This window comes from Scardinius erythrophthalmus (assembly GCF_964197995.2).
Source record: "Scardinius erythrophthalmus genome assembly, chromosome: 2".
Lineage (NCBI taxonomy): Eukaryota > Metazoa > Chordata > Actinopteri > Cypriniformes > Leuciscidae > Scardinius > Scardinius erythrophthalmus.
The window spans coordinates 43,296,774-43,311,114 of NC_138222.1; the positions used below are offsets into that span (position 1 = coordinate 43,296,774).

The window sequence follows — 14,341 nt, forward strand, 5'->3', positions numbered from 1 at the left end:
TTTCATTATTAATAATATTTTGTTATTGTATTATGTTTATTAATATTGGTGGTGATAATAATAATGATTGTTGCTGTTGTATACATATATTATAGTTTTATAATTATAAATCACCTAATAATGTCTCTGGTAATACTTTATTTCCAAGGATACATTCACTGATTTATGCAAAACAATACAAAATGAAAATACTGTCAATACAGTCTGACATTAGGTGGCATGAAATATTATGACAAATAGGTCGATTTACATAAGTAGTCAGATTAAATACATGAGTGAGTTTATAAATCAAAGAAGGAAACTTCACAATCATATTTTTATTTTAATACAACACATTCTGATATTTTTCCAGCATTTCATTGTATGAAGTCTGCTAAAGCAGTTAAAAAAGTTAATAAATAATATTAATAAAAACTAGACAAGTATAAGTCAAACTAAATACGGATCTAGAATGATACATTAAATCTCCAAGCAAGCAATTATTCAAAACCAATCAAACAAAATCACATTATCATGACTGAAAAACTATTATAAAGTGCTGAAAGTAGTATTTCCATGAGTTATTCTTCTTGTACTTTTTTTCCATTTTCATGTAACCCATTTTAAATTACATTCAGCATTTTAAAAGTGCTGAATATACACATTTACAGTATTAAAGTTACATCGGTAACACTTTCTTTTACAGTGTCATTGTTACACGTTACATGCAGTTACTATAGTAATAATAACTATAAATTATGCTTAATTATATGCAACTTACCCTAAACCAAACCAAACCCCAATCCTAAACCTATAGTAAGTACATGTAGTTACTTAATATTACGCAGTACTGAAATATTACATTATATTTATATTACATAACTAATTAGTACATAATTACAGTGTAACAAAGACACCTTAAAATAAAGTGTAACTGTTACATCATATTGCGCATATTTGGGAAGGAGAGTTCAATTGAGCAGCGACAGACCTAACTCATCCCAGAGGATCAGCAGGAGAAAGCAACAGCAGCATTATCAGGATGCTGGAGAGGTAGAGAAAAGGACAGGGCTGCACTGCAACTCCCAGTGACCTGCCTGAAAAGATACACAAATACTGTGAGACATTTAACATTTGAGAGTGACTATTCTCAAAATATCCAAATATCAACCATACAACTTCGAAACTGTATTTTGTATATATATACAGTATAAACAATATTATTTTAATTAACGTGCCGTGGAATGAAATTACTTTTCCTTCTTTCACAACAGGAGTGAAAGTACCTCTGAAATCAATAGGTTTGTCCTCCCAGGGGTTGAGCACCATGTACAGGGCCGTCTCCTGAACTGGAGATAGAGCGGCGTGCTGGGCGTCAGTTACAGCAATGGCCTGATCATAGGTGAACATACGAATCTGTGCCTGATTAAACACTACCTGTGAAGAGAGAAAGTAGAAACGCCAAGTAAGAACAACTCTAAAATTACTTCAAAATACTTTTAATCTTAAAAACAGAGGACATCATGAGAGTATTTGCCCCCTCAACCAGACTATCCTGCCCCCTTAGTCCAGATGAATGTGGTAGGAGATATTAATTATCGAATAGAATAGACTATTTTTATTTTTTATTTTTTTATTACAATTGCCAAATGCATTGGCTTTCTAGAGTTAATATTAGGTTACTACTATAGCAACATTTTAGTTAAGGATAGTCTGTTTCACAGTCACATTTTGATTGACACGTTTGACACATAACCTTCATTATGCTGAACTTCCCGTGCCACGGAAAATGCAGTTAAAGCTATGATGCAACATTTTCCCATGTTTAGGGCTAGATTATTGGTCGTAGTTAGTTGATTATTTCACTGTATTGTTATTGTTTGTCACCGGCTGCAGTTCAGGCTGTATTAAGTACAATATGTAAGAAATTTGTATCAAAATATCCAAAAACCACTTACACGGTAATATATATTTCTTTCAATTGTGTACTTCCATTATCCTAAATGTTTCCAAGAATTTGTAAATTCAGAGAAATTCACAATTTTAAAAAGTGCCCGTCCCTGTTCACTTGTTGCTTGTCAATGACGTAATATCCGCGTTATCCCTGGTTTCCATTGTACTGCCATAGTAAACATGGCGACAGACGTGGACAACTGCGTAGTGCGCAAACATTATGGATCATGGCAAGCAGACTTTGGGACAAAAGGAGAACTAAAACGAGGATCAATATAAGCATGGCATTTTCGAGATGCCGAGAGCTCCATTTCCGCGACTAATTTGGACTTGACAGAGCTTCACGAGTCATGACTTGACAGAGTACTTTACTAGACAGGTGAGCAAATGTACATAAAACATATCAATGTTATTTAGCTCAACATGATGAAATGTTAGAATATGATCAGTATGTTATTCTAATGTTGATCTAGCTTACTGCTAGTCTCATATAGCAAACAAACTAACACATAGAATAACATTAAAACTTTCAACACACTCAAATGCAGTTTAGTATGATAGTGTAACGTCAGACCAAATGAAGCACTGCGTTACCTCAAGTTTAAGTCGTCAAATAAACTGACCTGTGTGAGTAGTAATTCAGGACTTGCGGGTAGTTCGGTAGAATTAAATGTCCTTGTTCCTTTATATCCGCGGGACTCGTGTGTGGCGCTGATATCTGTCTCTTATTAGCATATCTGCCTAATATATCTAGAATATATGTCTCTTATTAAAAAACATGAATGTTTTCACTCATCCATAAACATTATTAGATCCATCAGCATGACAGCAAGTCCCATCATTCCGCTTATCACTGCGTCATCAACCTACACCGATGTTATTGTAAGAGATTAGCGAACCCTAGCTGCAATTTTTTTTTACATATTGTAGCTTTAACAGCCCTTTATAAAATAATGCAGAATGCACGGGTCGAAATGAGTGTATGTTACATTAGTTTCAATGAACTACATGGTAAATCCGCTGAAATTGTGTATCTAACGTATTAAGTCGTATTTATATCTAGTGGTCTTAAACGTGTTTATATCATGGATATAAAGTCAAATTTGTTCGATTATGTTGTTTTCCTTTTTGTTTTATGTAGTAATATTATTTATTGCTCTGCCATCTGAAAGTTGCTTGGTAGCTTTTAGTTTCATAGTTGTAGTAACGAGGTTTGTTTATGCCTGGCAAATAAGTAAATGTGACACTTCAAGTATAGCCTGGGATACTTTGCATCACGTCATCGCCCCTTTTGTTACTTCGCCCCCTCGTCTGTGCTGCGCTGGCGCCGGCTCTGTCCCAATAGCAGCTATGAACACAAGCAAATAGTCGCATGCATGCATCATACGCTTTAGGGTGAAGCAAGAGAAAGAGATACTAACTGCAAATTTGCCCGCTGGGATGAGAGAGATGGCAAGTGGGGTGATTCCTTCAATTTGTTCCCTCACCAAAGCAGACATGGCTATATCAGGCAACCCCGCTATAGAAAGGGGAAAAGTGCACAAAAACCCAGTGTATAGAAAAAAAACAGCAACTATGAACCAAAAAAAGCAAATAAGGCACAATGTTCTTTATACTATTGATGCTAATAATTCACTAATATTAACTATATCTGTTAATCTATTAATAGACACATTTATCCAAAGCTACTCCCTAGCTTGTCCCTGGAGGTGATATCTGTGGGAATTAAACCGCCAACTTTCTGATTACAAGCTCTGGGCTGTACCTGCAATCGCTCCTATCTCAATAAAGACCTCTGATCCCCAGGAGCTGACTGGTCCAAATGTCAAGCTATGGCTGAGCAGTCCTATCAATGCCTGCAGCTGCTCCTCAGAACAGGACAAACGCAAACGGCCCAGCCACAAAACTGCCTTACTGGAATGAGAAAAACACACATTTCACTTTCAGCACAAGAGTAAAAAATGTAATTGTATGAACCATACAAACAACATATTAGAGTTTGTTAGGTAATTCAACCTGAACTCCACTGGATTCAAACTGCGCATGACTGGTGCATCTATCCCACACACAATGTGCCCCAAAGCCACAAAAGTGCTGGAGTCTAACTGGTTAGGAGTCTTTCTGGTCGAGTTCAGCACCGTGGAGAATAATGTTTTCAACTGCAATTGCAAAACAGAGGTCAATCATGTATAGTACAATAGTTTGGTGTCAGTAACAGTAAGATTCTTTTAAAGAATGTGAATACTTTTATTCAGCAAGGACACATTAAATTGATCAAAAGAGACAGTAAAGACTTGCATTGTTACAAAAAAAAAAAAAAAAACTAAATGCTGTTATTTTTTACTTTTTATTTCCATATAAAAAAAATCTGTTTACCATAAAAATACTAAGCAGTAAAACTCTTTTCAATATTGATGATAATAATAAGAAATGTTTTTTTTTGTGCGCCAGACCAACATACTGGAATCGTTTATGAAAGTTCATGTGACACTGAAGATTAGAGTAATGATGCTGAAAATTCACCTTTGCCATCAGATGAATACATTACATTTTAAATATATTTAAATAGAAAATTGCTATTTAAAATTGTAATATTTCATATTATTACTCTTTTACTACTGTATTTTTTATTTTAAAAATGCAGCCTTGGTGAGCATAAGCAATTTCTTTCAAAAACATTTAAAAAATCTTAACCACCCTAAAAATTTGAATGGTATTGTGTACATTAATAGATGAAGGAATGAATAACAACATGCTTCTCAAAGTCAATCAGCACAGCATATTTATATTAATCAGTGGTATATTGTGTCTTACAAATGGCAACTGTACCAGCCATCCCAGCTCACTTGCAATGTTTTCAGAAACATTTTACCTGTCTGCTGGTCCACGTGTTGAGAGCCCCCAAAGCTGAAATTGACTGAATTTCAGACAGTCTAAGAGAGGCCAATTCATCAAGTAAGAATTGAGTGGCAATGCGACCCAACTGAGAGATCACAAAAGAGTTAAAAGAGGAAGGCATCCCATATACCTACAAAAACAAATAATAAAAAAATGATATTAGTGTATAATGATATTATATAACTTATATTATATTGCAGGTATGCAAACATTAACTGAATACCACCGACATATTCTTGGAAAGTAGAAATTCATAACGAGGATATGTCTAATGATGTGAATCATCAAATGTCTCTCAACTCTAAAAAACACTTGTGAGAGCGTCCTTTAGAAACATATGAGCTGATGGATAAAATCAGGCACCTCCTTGGTCTTTGTAAGGAGCACTGACAGCTCGAATGCACTGAAAAAGGGATCCTGGCCAATGAGCTCCAAGCACCTCCGAAATGCGGCTAGTGGCATGTTTCTAAGGCTATCAATACTCCAGGCAGCAGGTTGTGTCACATGCAGGCTCTCACAAGTGGGGATCAGCCCAGAAACTAAGAGACAAAGAGGAAGAGATGAAATGAACTGGGCTAAGTGGTCAAAAGTGTGAGATGGCATGCAATACTACTGTATTATATCCATTCACATTTAAACAGATGACATTCTGTCAAGGCAGAAGATTGCACTTACAAGTGGCGCGTCCCACTCTGAGGAACCCGAGGAAGAACTGAAGTACAAACTGCTGCTTGCCAAACAGCTCGGAGGGTTTCTGACACAGAGAACCAAGCTCTCCTCTCTCCCACTTCTGCTGACTCAGGAACAGCCTCTCAATGCGCTCTAAGCTCATCAAACCCTTAAGACACATGTAGACAGGTCAAAACACAGACAGGCAGTGATCGAAAATACTTGGTCAGCTGGTTGTTTTTAGATGATGTCAGACACAAAGAAAAATATCTGGTCACTTACTAAGGGGATGAGTTGAATAATCTCCTTTGGAAGAAAAAACAAGAAACGGTCCACTTGGTTCAGTGTCTCTGATGTCCAGTTTTGTACATGGCTTTGTGGAAAAAAACAATTACAGTTCATTGTTATGAGGCAAGTAATATTTCTGGTTTTGATGTCATTTTAAGTTACAGTGATTTATGTTGTAACTGTCCTTACCCAAATGTCCTCGTTTCAATTAGCATGCCTGCCACCAGGTTTCTTTTATTGGCATTGTAGCAGAAACCTTGTAGGAACTCCAGACCATCAACAAAGAAGCTCCTATCCAAATTCAAAAACATTTCATCTGCCACAAATGTAGCCATGACACCTAGCGAACGAAACTCCTCTTCAGTGTACAGGCCTGTGTACATATTCTGATAAGAAAACCAAAGAAAAAAGTGGTTGGTTACAGATTTAAAGAGACTACTTATACTTAACCAACTGGCATTAAAGATCTTTATTAAAGAACAGGTCACACGATATCTTAAACTTGTTAAACAACAATGTACAATAGAATCAGGGTTGTTAACCCTGTCAGAATCATTAACTGGGAAGGTCCTAAACAAAAATATATACATGACCTTTTGACCGTAAAATAAGGGTTTTTACCAGTCTTTGAACCATCTTGTCCACCAGGAGAGCTTGTTTGGTGCTGGAAAGCTGTAGGAAGAAATGTGGCTCCTGTACTATCATTTTCCTCAGGTAATCCATCTTATCTGGTGGAAATTTCTTAATGGTGCTCAACCTTTAGATAACGACATTAAATTTAACATGTGAAGACATGATTATATGCATATGTACAGTGGAAATCCATGTGAACTGAGTTTGAATCTTGACTCACGGAAGTGACAGCGCAATCTGAGAGCCCAAATCTCCAAGTAACTCTGAGAAGAAGTCAAACTCATACAGTTCCTCAATTATACACTTTATCTGTAGTACAGAAATGAAAAAGAAACTTCTGTAAAGAGAGTGCAGGAGTGTTTTCCTTAATTTACACAATTTGTGCAATGCTAGATCCAATATTCAGGGTTCAAGACATCTCTACTCATTTTACAGGCAGACCTACATTCAATTTTATAGATTAAATTAACAATGAAATAAAACCTTAGTGAAGACTTGATTGAAAAAAAAAAGAAACCTAAACTGGTAATCTGTAACATTTAGGTCTTAAATTTGAATGTAGGTTTACTAGCATACCAATGAGGGGTGGAGTGGCACAGGCTGCTCTCTCAGAAACGTCAGAATGTCACGTAGAGGAGATAGAGATGCCAGGTTTTGGAACAATCTTCTAAGGTCTGTACAATTCACTCCCGTAGCCACTGTCCCCAGAGACCTTTCATGTCAGAGAGAGAGAGAGAGAGAGAGAGAGAGAGAAAAAACATGATTACTTAACTTAATGCTAAACTTAAATCACTCAGTACTTCACTGAGCAGTGCCATGATTCATGTTTTAGACCTCGTTTATAATCACAAAATGAACTCAAATACATAAAGGCAAAACTTACATATATTCTTGTTGTGAGAGACTTGGGTGGGCAAAGATAGCCTCTTTAAAGAGAACTTTAGCCTATTGAAAAAAACAAAACAATCATGGGTTAAAGATTATAATATAGCCTTCATTGTAGACACAAATGACAAAGCATCATTGCAAATGTTTTGTATATTAAGGCTGTTTTGAAAGCTTCATATTTAGGTGGTACTGTAAGATTGTCTGATGGTAGGAAAATGACTTAAGGAATTTACTAATAGGTCAGGGGGAACAATTACTGTAACCTGTTCAATATTTATACATACATTAACAGTGAAATCAGTGACTTCCTGGCTCTGTAAGCTTATCTTTAACAGGAAAGGGGATGACAAACACTTGCATGCTTAATGTCCTGGAAAAAAGGGACTGACAGTACCAGAGCAACTCAGGTTGGTTTCCATCTTATTTTCAGATAGTGAACAACAGAAGATACTGTGTCTGGTGTGCTAAACCAGACACAACAAAGAAGCCTATGCTCCATTATTAATAATTAATCCAGTAATTAGACACTGTAGTATTGTACTGATCTCTGTGGTAATGGAGTATAATGATGAAAAGCACACTTGTTATGCTCAAACACACCTTTAATCAGACCAACTATATCTGAAAAATATATTTCGCCATTCAGACCTGAACCAGATTTGTAGTTCCAGAAGGAAATACTAACCGATACGTGAAAGGCAGCAAATTAATAATGTTAAAAGTTTTACATAAGGTTTTGTTTTAAGTTTTGGTACTGTGCTAATGAAATGCTTTATTAGAGCAGTCGTCTTGTTATCTGTCAGCTGAGCACAAGAACATTACCAGTACCTTGTCTTTGCATTTCATCAAAAAATCCTGAAAAATATATATCATGGTTTCCACAAAAATATTAAGCAGCACAACTGTTTTCACCATTGATAATAATAAGAAATGTTTCTTGGGTTTGATGGGACTGGTTAAGCATTTCCCAACCCAAGTCGTCAAACCTACATCATCAGAGAAGGAACGCCATTCCAGACCGGAAGTAACTTTTCAGACTTTGATTAAAGATTACGACGGCAAACAATTTTTTTCTGTGTATTAACTTGCACGGATTAATTTTTCACCACAAGACTAGTAATATGCGCTAACAAAGTAAATAGGGTCAATTTTGATTTCAGTTGGACTTTAATAAAATACATCTTAATTTAAAATAAAGCACAAATATGAAATGTATTAAAATAATGTAAAATGTACAAATACCTTGCAAGTTCTGTAATTGTAGTTGATAAATGTGTGTATGACTAGACTAGAACATACCTGCTGTGTGTTCCAGAGGCGAGTGTTTACAGCGGCGTCTCTGACCAGCAGTAGAGGTACTTGGGGAATCACACTGAGGAGTGGAGTGCTTGAGAGCAAAGGTTTGACTTTATCCATCCACTGGGACACAGAACTAGAACCCTGAACGATGGTGGCAGAACAATTTACAGCATTTGTATTACTACGATAGACGCTAACATTTCTTGTTTCCCTTAACTGAATGCTCCAGTATAAGCATGTTTGAGCCGAGATGTCTGTGTTCAGAAGCCTAAAGGAAATATCTATTAGAGGGAGTTTCTTACCCAGAGTTTGCAGATGACAGTGTTGACCTGAGGGGGGGTGAGCCCAGGTGTCTGAAGGCTCATGCCAGGTAAGGCTACCAGTAGAATATCAGACGGTAAAGTCCATAGAGTCTCCACCTTTACTCCACTCACAAGAGACCCCAGCATAGACAAGTGTCCAGAGCCAGGCAGAGCCAGCTGAGAGGGAGCACAAAATATCACACGTTTAATATTTCTACACAATATTCACTATTGTTGAGAATTTAACATAAACTGGGATCCGGTGAATCCCAGGAGACTGCAAATTTCAGAGGGAAAAAAACAAGTTTTACAAAATATATTTTAAGGGCTGTTAGTTACATATTAATGAAATAGGCTATGCATAATTATTATTATTTTACATTCACCAAATATGACACACTTTTTCATTCTGCTTACTACTAAGAAATCACAAGATTAATTGCAATTATTTTACTGCATCGACAGCACTATTTTTTATTTTTTTTTAAGAAACAAGACTTAACCTTGGATACACTGTCATCCCTAATAAAAAGGATAGATTTTACAGATAATATTTTAACAATGTACAATATAATAGCCATTTATTTAAAAACATGAGTATGTTATGTTATATATATATATATATACCCTATCATTCAAAAGTTTGGGGACAATTTTTTAAAATACCTAATTAGCAGTGAAAGTGATAGTTCACCCAAAAATATTTTTTTTGTCATCACTTACCCTCAAGTTGTTCAAAACCTGCTGAACAAAAAATATATTTTGAAGAATGTCTGTAATCAAACAGTTGATGGACCCCATTGACTTTCATAATATATAAAAAAAAATACTACGGAAGTTGATGGCAACTGTCAACTTATTTTTATTTCTGGGTGTACTATCCCTTTAACAAATCAGCATATTAGAATGATTTCTGAAGGATCATGTGACTCTGAAGACTGGAGTAATGATGCTGAAAAATCAGCTTTGCCATTCAAAAAAATTAAAAAATAAATAAAATAGGGAACTGTTATTTCAAATTGTAATATTATTTCACAATATTTTTTTGTTTTTACTGTATTTTTTATCAAATAAATGCAGTCCTAAGAAGCACAAGACACTTTTTTCAAAAACCAAAAAGAAAATATGCCAACCCCAAACTGCCTTTATATTTTAGGAATGGGGTCCCTCTGAAAGAGATCATCACCATTTGGGGGTTGTTTGTCATCAAAAAGGTTTGAAAAACCCTTACAAAACCAATGTAACTAGCTTTACGTTAAATGAATTACCATGTGCCATACGCAGTCTATATTTCAAAAACAGATGCTTCTTTAGGTGTCTCAGTGACGCCACACATGTGAAAGACACTCACTAGTGACACCCTATCTGACCCACATCACAATGTTCCCATAAACCTTAGACACAAAATACAAAGGGCCGCTTGATAACTTCCTTGTGCCTGGTGTAATCCTATACCTTGAGGAACTGCCAAGTCACATGAATCATACGAGTAAATGTTACATGCACTTTCAAACATGCAAAGTAAATTATAAAGAGTAACTGACGGGGTCAGTGTAAGTGCGTGTGAGGCCAACGCAATTGTCCTTGAAACACCCCAGAGTTGATTACGCTGGGTTGTGGGCCAGCTGGCTGAGGAAAAGTGCTGACGTCTCAAATGCAGGCACACACATGTACGTTCACAGGGGCTAGGAATTGGCCATCTTCTCAAATAACATCAGAGCAAACACAGCTTTTCTCAACCTCACAGCAAAGACATACTTACACTCAAATTGGCTGAGATCTTGTCGATGATAACACCAGCCTTTTTGAAAAAATAAACAATACAATGATTAATAGGGAGTGAAAAAGGCAGTGCATTATAAAGCAATGAAACAACAAGATGAAGAACAAATATTCTTATAAAGCTTAATTAAAGTTAATTCGTAGTTACTTTTATTTATTTTTACAACACATACGTATATTGGGGACTTATACAAGGACATTCTCCCTTTCAACCTATAGTAAAGACTCCCTATGGACATCTGAAGCTTTCTGTTTTTCCATTGTACTCTCATCCTCTGCCTTCCTTATGTTTTGGGTGCACACTGAGATGGACATGCAGAATTCACATTTGGTCATGCAGAAATAATTAAAGCGGTTGAGCAGTGACACAGTCCTTTACCTATATCAAATACCATGGGTCCTCTGACAGCAGTCTTCCATCTGTTGCAAAGCCCTCGAGTTTAAACCCACAGGCCTGTTTGTGACCTTTGACCTCTACTTAATTTCAACATCCACTAGTATACTCAGTGTCCAAAATTAACACGACTAATGCAAAATGCAAGTGACAATTGCATTAGGCAAGCAAATAAGTTACAGGCCACTTGGTTCAAACAGCTTTACTAGGAACTGCAACATTACATGGGATAGATGAAAATGTAAGAATGATATTCTGACTCTTGCCAATGTAAAATGAAAGATTCAAATGAAACTGTGTGACAATGTTGAATATTTTTCACACTACGCTACCAAAATGAAAATATGAGGAAGAAAATCAAGATTTTGTGATAGTGTATGATACTGTTTCATATTAATTCATTTATTATTTTCAATTTATTTTTTATTGTATTTTCATATTTCTTTGAACCTTTTTATAACCATAACCATTTATAAGCATAGGCCATATTTTATAACCATGTCATAATCATATTTTTTTTAATCCTTTTTATGTAAAACACTTTGCATTACCACTGTGTATGAAATGTGCTAAATAAATTGCCAACTCCTTGCATAAATATGCTAGAAAAAAAGAGCTCAATATTCCCATTGTAATTGGGGCAAATAAATATTCTTAATAAATACAAAATATAGTTTCATAGCTGGTGAGAAATATTTATGGCCTGTAAACTTTCATTCGCCATTGGCAGGTGGTGCAAAAAAGTTCATTTTGGACCCTGGATATGCTATACTTACAATAAACTTATAGTAAACCAATTAAAGGGGGGGGGGTGAAATGCTATTTCATGCATACTGAGTTTTTTACACTGTTAAAGATTTGGATTCCCATGCTAAACATGGACAAAGTTTCGAAAATAAAGTTGTACGTTTGATGGAGTATTTCTGTGGCAAAAATACTCCTTCCGGTTTGTCACAAGTTTCGGAAAGTTTTTTTCGAGTATGAGCATGTGTGACGTCAGATGGGGCGGAATTTCCTTATACGGGTCCTAAGGGCATTTCTCCCGGAAGGGCGCGCGCGCACTCGTAGACCAGAGCGAGAGAGTGAAAGCAGTACGCCCATCAAAGCGCTGTGCTCGGCTTTAGGGAAGTCAATGTCACCAAAGAAGTGGGTTTTTGGTTGCCAGTGCAAGACAACCCTGCACAGATTCCCAAAGAACCCAGCGTTAAGGGACCAGTGGATGGAGTTTGTTTTTCCAGAGCATCAACGGAGTTGTGCAAGTGTTTTTGTTTGTTCCCTGCATTTCGACAATGATCGTTTTATAAACAAGGCCCAGTTCGACGCCGGATTTGCAGATCGTCTAATGCTTGGAGCAGTCCCAACGATAAAGGTTCACGGTCATGCGTTGGAACCGCAGGCGGTGAGTAAAACTGCTTCTATTGTCTCTGTGTGTTGTTAGCTATCGGTGCGTAAGCACAGCTTTAGCTCCGCCCACACGGCACGCCTCCAGCCGCTCGTTTTTTTTCCGGAAAGACTCGGTACAGCCTATCTTTCTTTTATAAATATAATAAAACTAAAGACTTTTTGGAGATATGAAGGATTCAGTACTACTCTATAGGTACTCAAGATTAACATGAGATTGACTGAAACTGAGTGTTTCACCCCCCCTTTAAAGACCCGTTCACACTAAGAACGGTAACGATAAAGATAACTATATTAGCATCCACAACAACGCAAAATATCGTTCTGTTTATTCTATGCGCGTGCTGCAGTTTTGTCAACTACCACTTTAAATGCTCGAGCTCTTTAAAGCAGGGTGGATTTATCGTTCATCAGCTGGAAAAGAGCATATAGTTTCTCTATGTTGTTATCGTTATAGTTGTGGTCTGAACTTATATTTAAAAAGATTTTTAGAACTATATCTTTATCGTTATAGTTATCGTTCTTGGTGTAAACAGGCCGTACGACTTACAATATATATATATATATATATATATATATATATATATATATATATATATAAAGACGTATGCTAAATATGTATTCAGATAAAGTTACTGGTTTTACTTTTTTAAGAGAGCATGTTAATACTGTAAGTAGTGTACCTGTGCTGGGGTGAAAGGCACAGAGGCGAGGGTGCTGATGGCAGGCATGAGCTGGGCTGAGGTGAGCTGCTGCAGGACGCTGGATCCCAGCAGGGGCAGAAAAGGGGCAAGCTGAGAGACTCTCTGAGGAGAGAGACTGGAGGGAGACTGCAGCTCAGATGCTTTCAAGACCAAGCTGGATATCTGGACACAAAAAGAAAAGTAACCAAAAACAGCAGAGGCTATTTTAGATGAACCACTGAGGAATTATTATTTAAGAAGGTATCGTTTTTAAAGGACTATAAGAGACAATAATAACTAATGAGACCCCTGATCTGGACCATGTTCACTAACCATATTGCTAGGAACACTAAATCCCTGGATAGCGCATGTTCTAATGTTGTCCTGGATCACTGAAAAGGCTTCTGTTCCAGCATATGCCATCAGCTCGCTGGGGTGAGCCAGACAGGACAGATTACCTAACCTGGAGGGGTGTGCGAGGAAACAAAAAATGTTGTGTTATAATGCTTAATGTCTTAATCTTTTTGTATTTCCATGACCCAAATCTGAAAAATACAAGAAATCATATTGTTTTGATTTTAATGGAGTAAAACAATATCATATTTAGCTAACCTCCTGAACTGGTCTACTGTGAGATTATTGAAGGCTCCAGTGAGACTCTGAGCGATGAACTGCTGCTTGAGGAGACCCAAGGTGTTACTCTTTAAGACATCCAAACCATCCAGCAGCTAAGAAAACAAAACACAAGAGTATGCCATAAGTCATAATTTAAGACCTTTTATATATTGTATAAGTCATCTGGTCAAATTATCATTTTAAATATGATCTTAAATGGTCGTTTTAAACTATAATGATGTATATTTCATATTAAATATATTTGTGAATTATGTCCTTTTTATATGGAAAGCAATGCATGTATGGAAGTGTTAGCACCACAGTCTTATTCAATGTCCAGTACACAGCCATTCTTAATTTATGCATCTCCGTGTTTATTTATTGAAAACTACGAGACTACGAGGGCATGTCTGTTAGAATGAGCCAGTGGCAAGCATTGGCATTTTACCCAACTGAGCTGTCTGAGGGTTAACCGGAGCCAGATGGGTTCAGGTATCTTTGCGAGGTGTTCGAGCTGTTACCTGAGCAGGTGAGAGGTACTGGAAGCTCTGGAAGGG

At 36.7% G+C, this 14,341-nt stretch overlaps 1 protein-coding gene across 1 annotated transcript; it reads right to left on the reverse strand.

Annotated features, from left to right (window-relative positions):
- Positions 1-120: 120 nt before the first annotated feature.
- strc1 (stereocilin 1) lies at positions 121-10,759 on the reverse strand. The gene is made up of 17 exons (XM_081350020.1): positions 10,672-10,759; positions 8,910-9,086; positions 8,608-8,748; positions 7,304-7,365; positions 6,997-7,132; positions 6,641-6,729; positions 6,409-6,544; positions 5,977-6,173; positions 5,782-5,872; positions 5,506-5,668; positions 5,194-5,369; positions 4,805-4,960; positions 3,949-4,091; positions 3,698-3,846; positions 3,354-3,451; positions 1,266-1,416; positions 121-1,076 (listed from the first exon to the last, which is right to left on the reverse strand). The coding sequence occupies exons 2-17, from the start codon at positions 9,054-9,056 to the stop codon at positions 976-978; spliced, it is 2,136 nt and encodes a 711-aa protein (XP_081206146.1). The 5' UTR covers positions 9,057-9,086; positions 10,672-10,759; the 3' UTR covers positions 121-975.
- Positions 10,760-14,341: the final 3,582 nt, after the last annotated feature.

Bases quoted from the DNA above. Each gene is read 5' to 3' on its own strand.
- strc1 (XM_081350020.1), bottom strand. From the start codon at position 9,056: ATGCTGGGGTCTCTTGTGAGTGGAGTAAAGGTGGAGACTCTATGGACT. The intron at 7,366-8,607 runs GTATGTTCTAGT...TTTTTTCAATAG, and splicing joins GCCTCTGGAACACACAGCAG to GCTAAAGTTCTCTTTAAAGA. The intron at 6,730-6,996 runs GTATGCTAGTAA...TCTGTACTACAG, and splicing joins TGCCACTCCACCCCTCATTG to ATAAAGTGTATAATTGAGGA.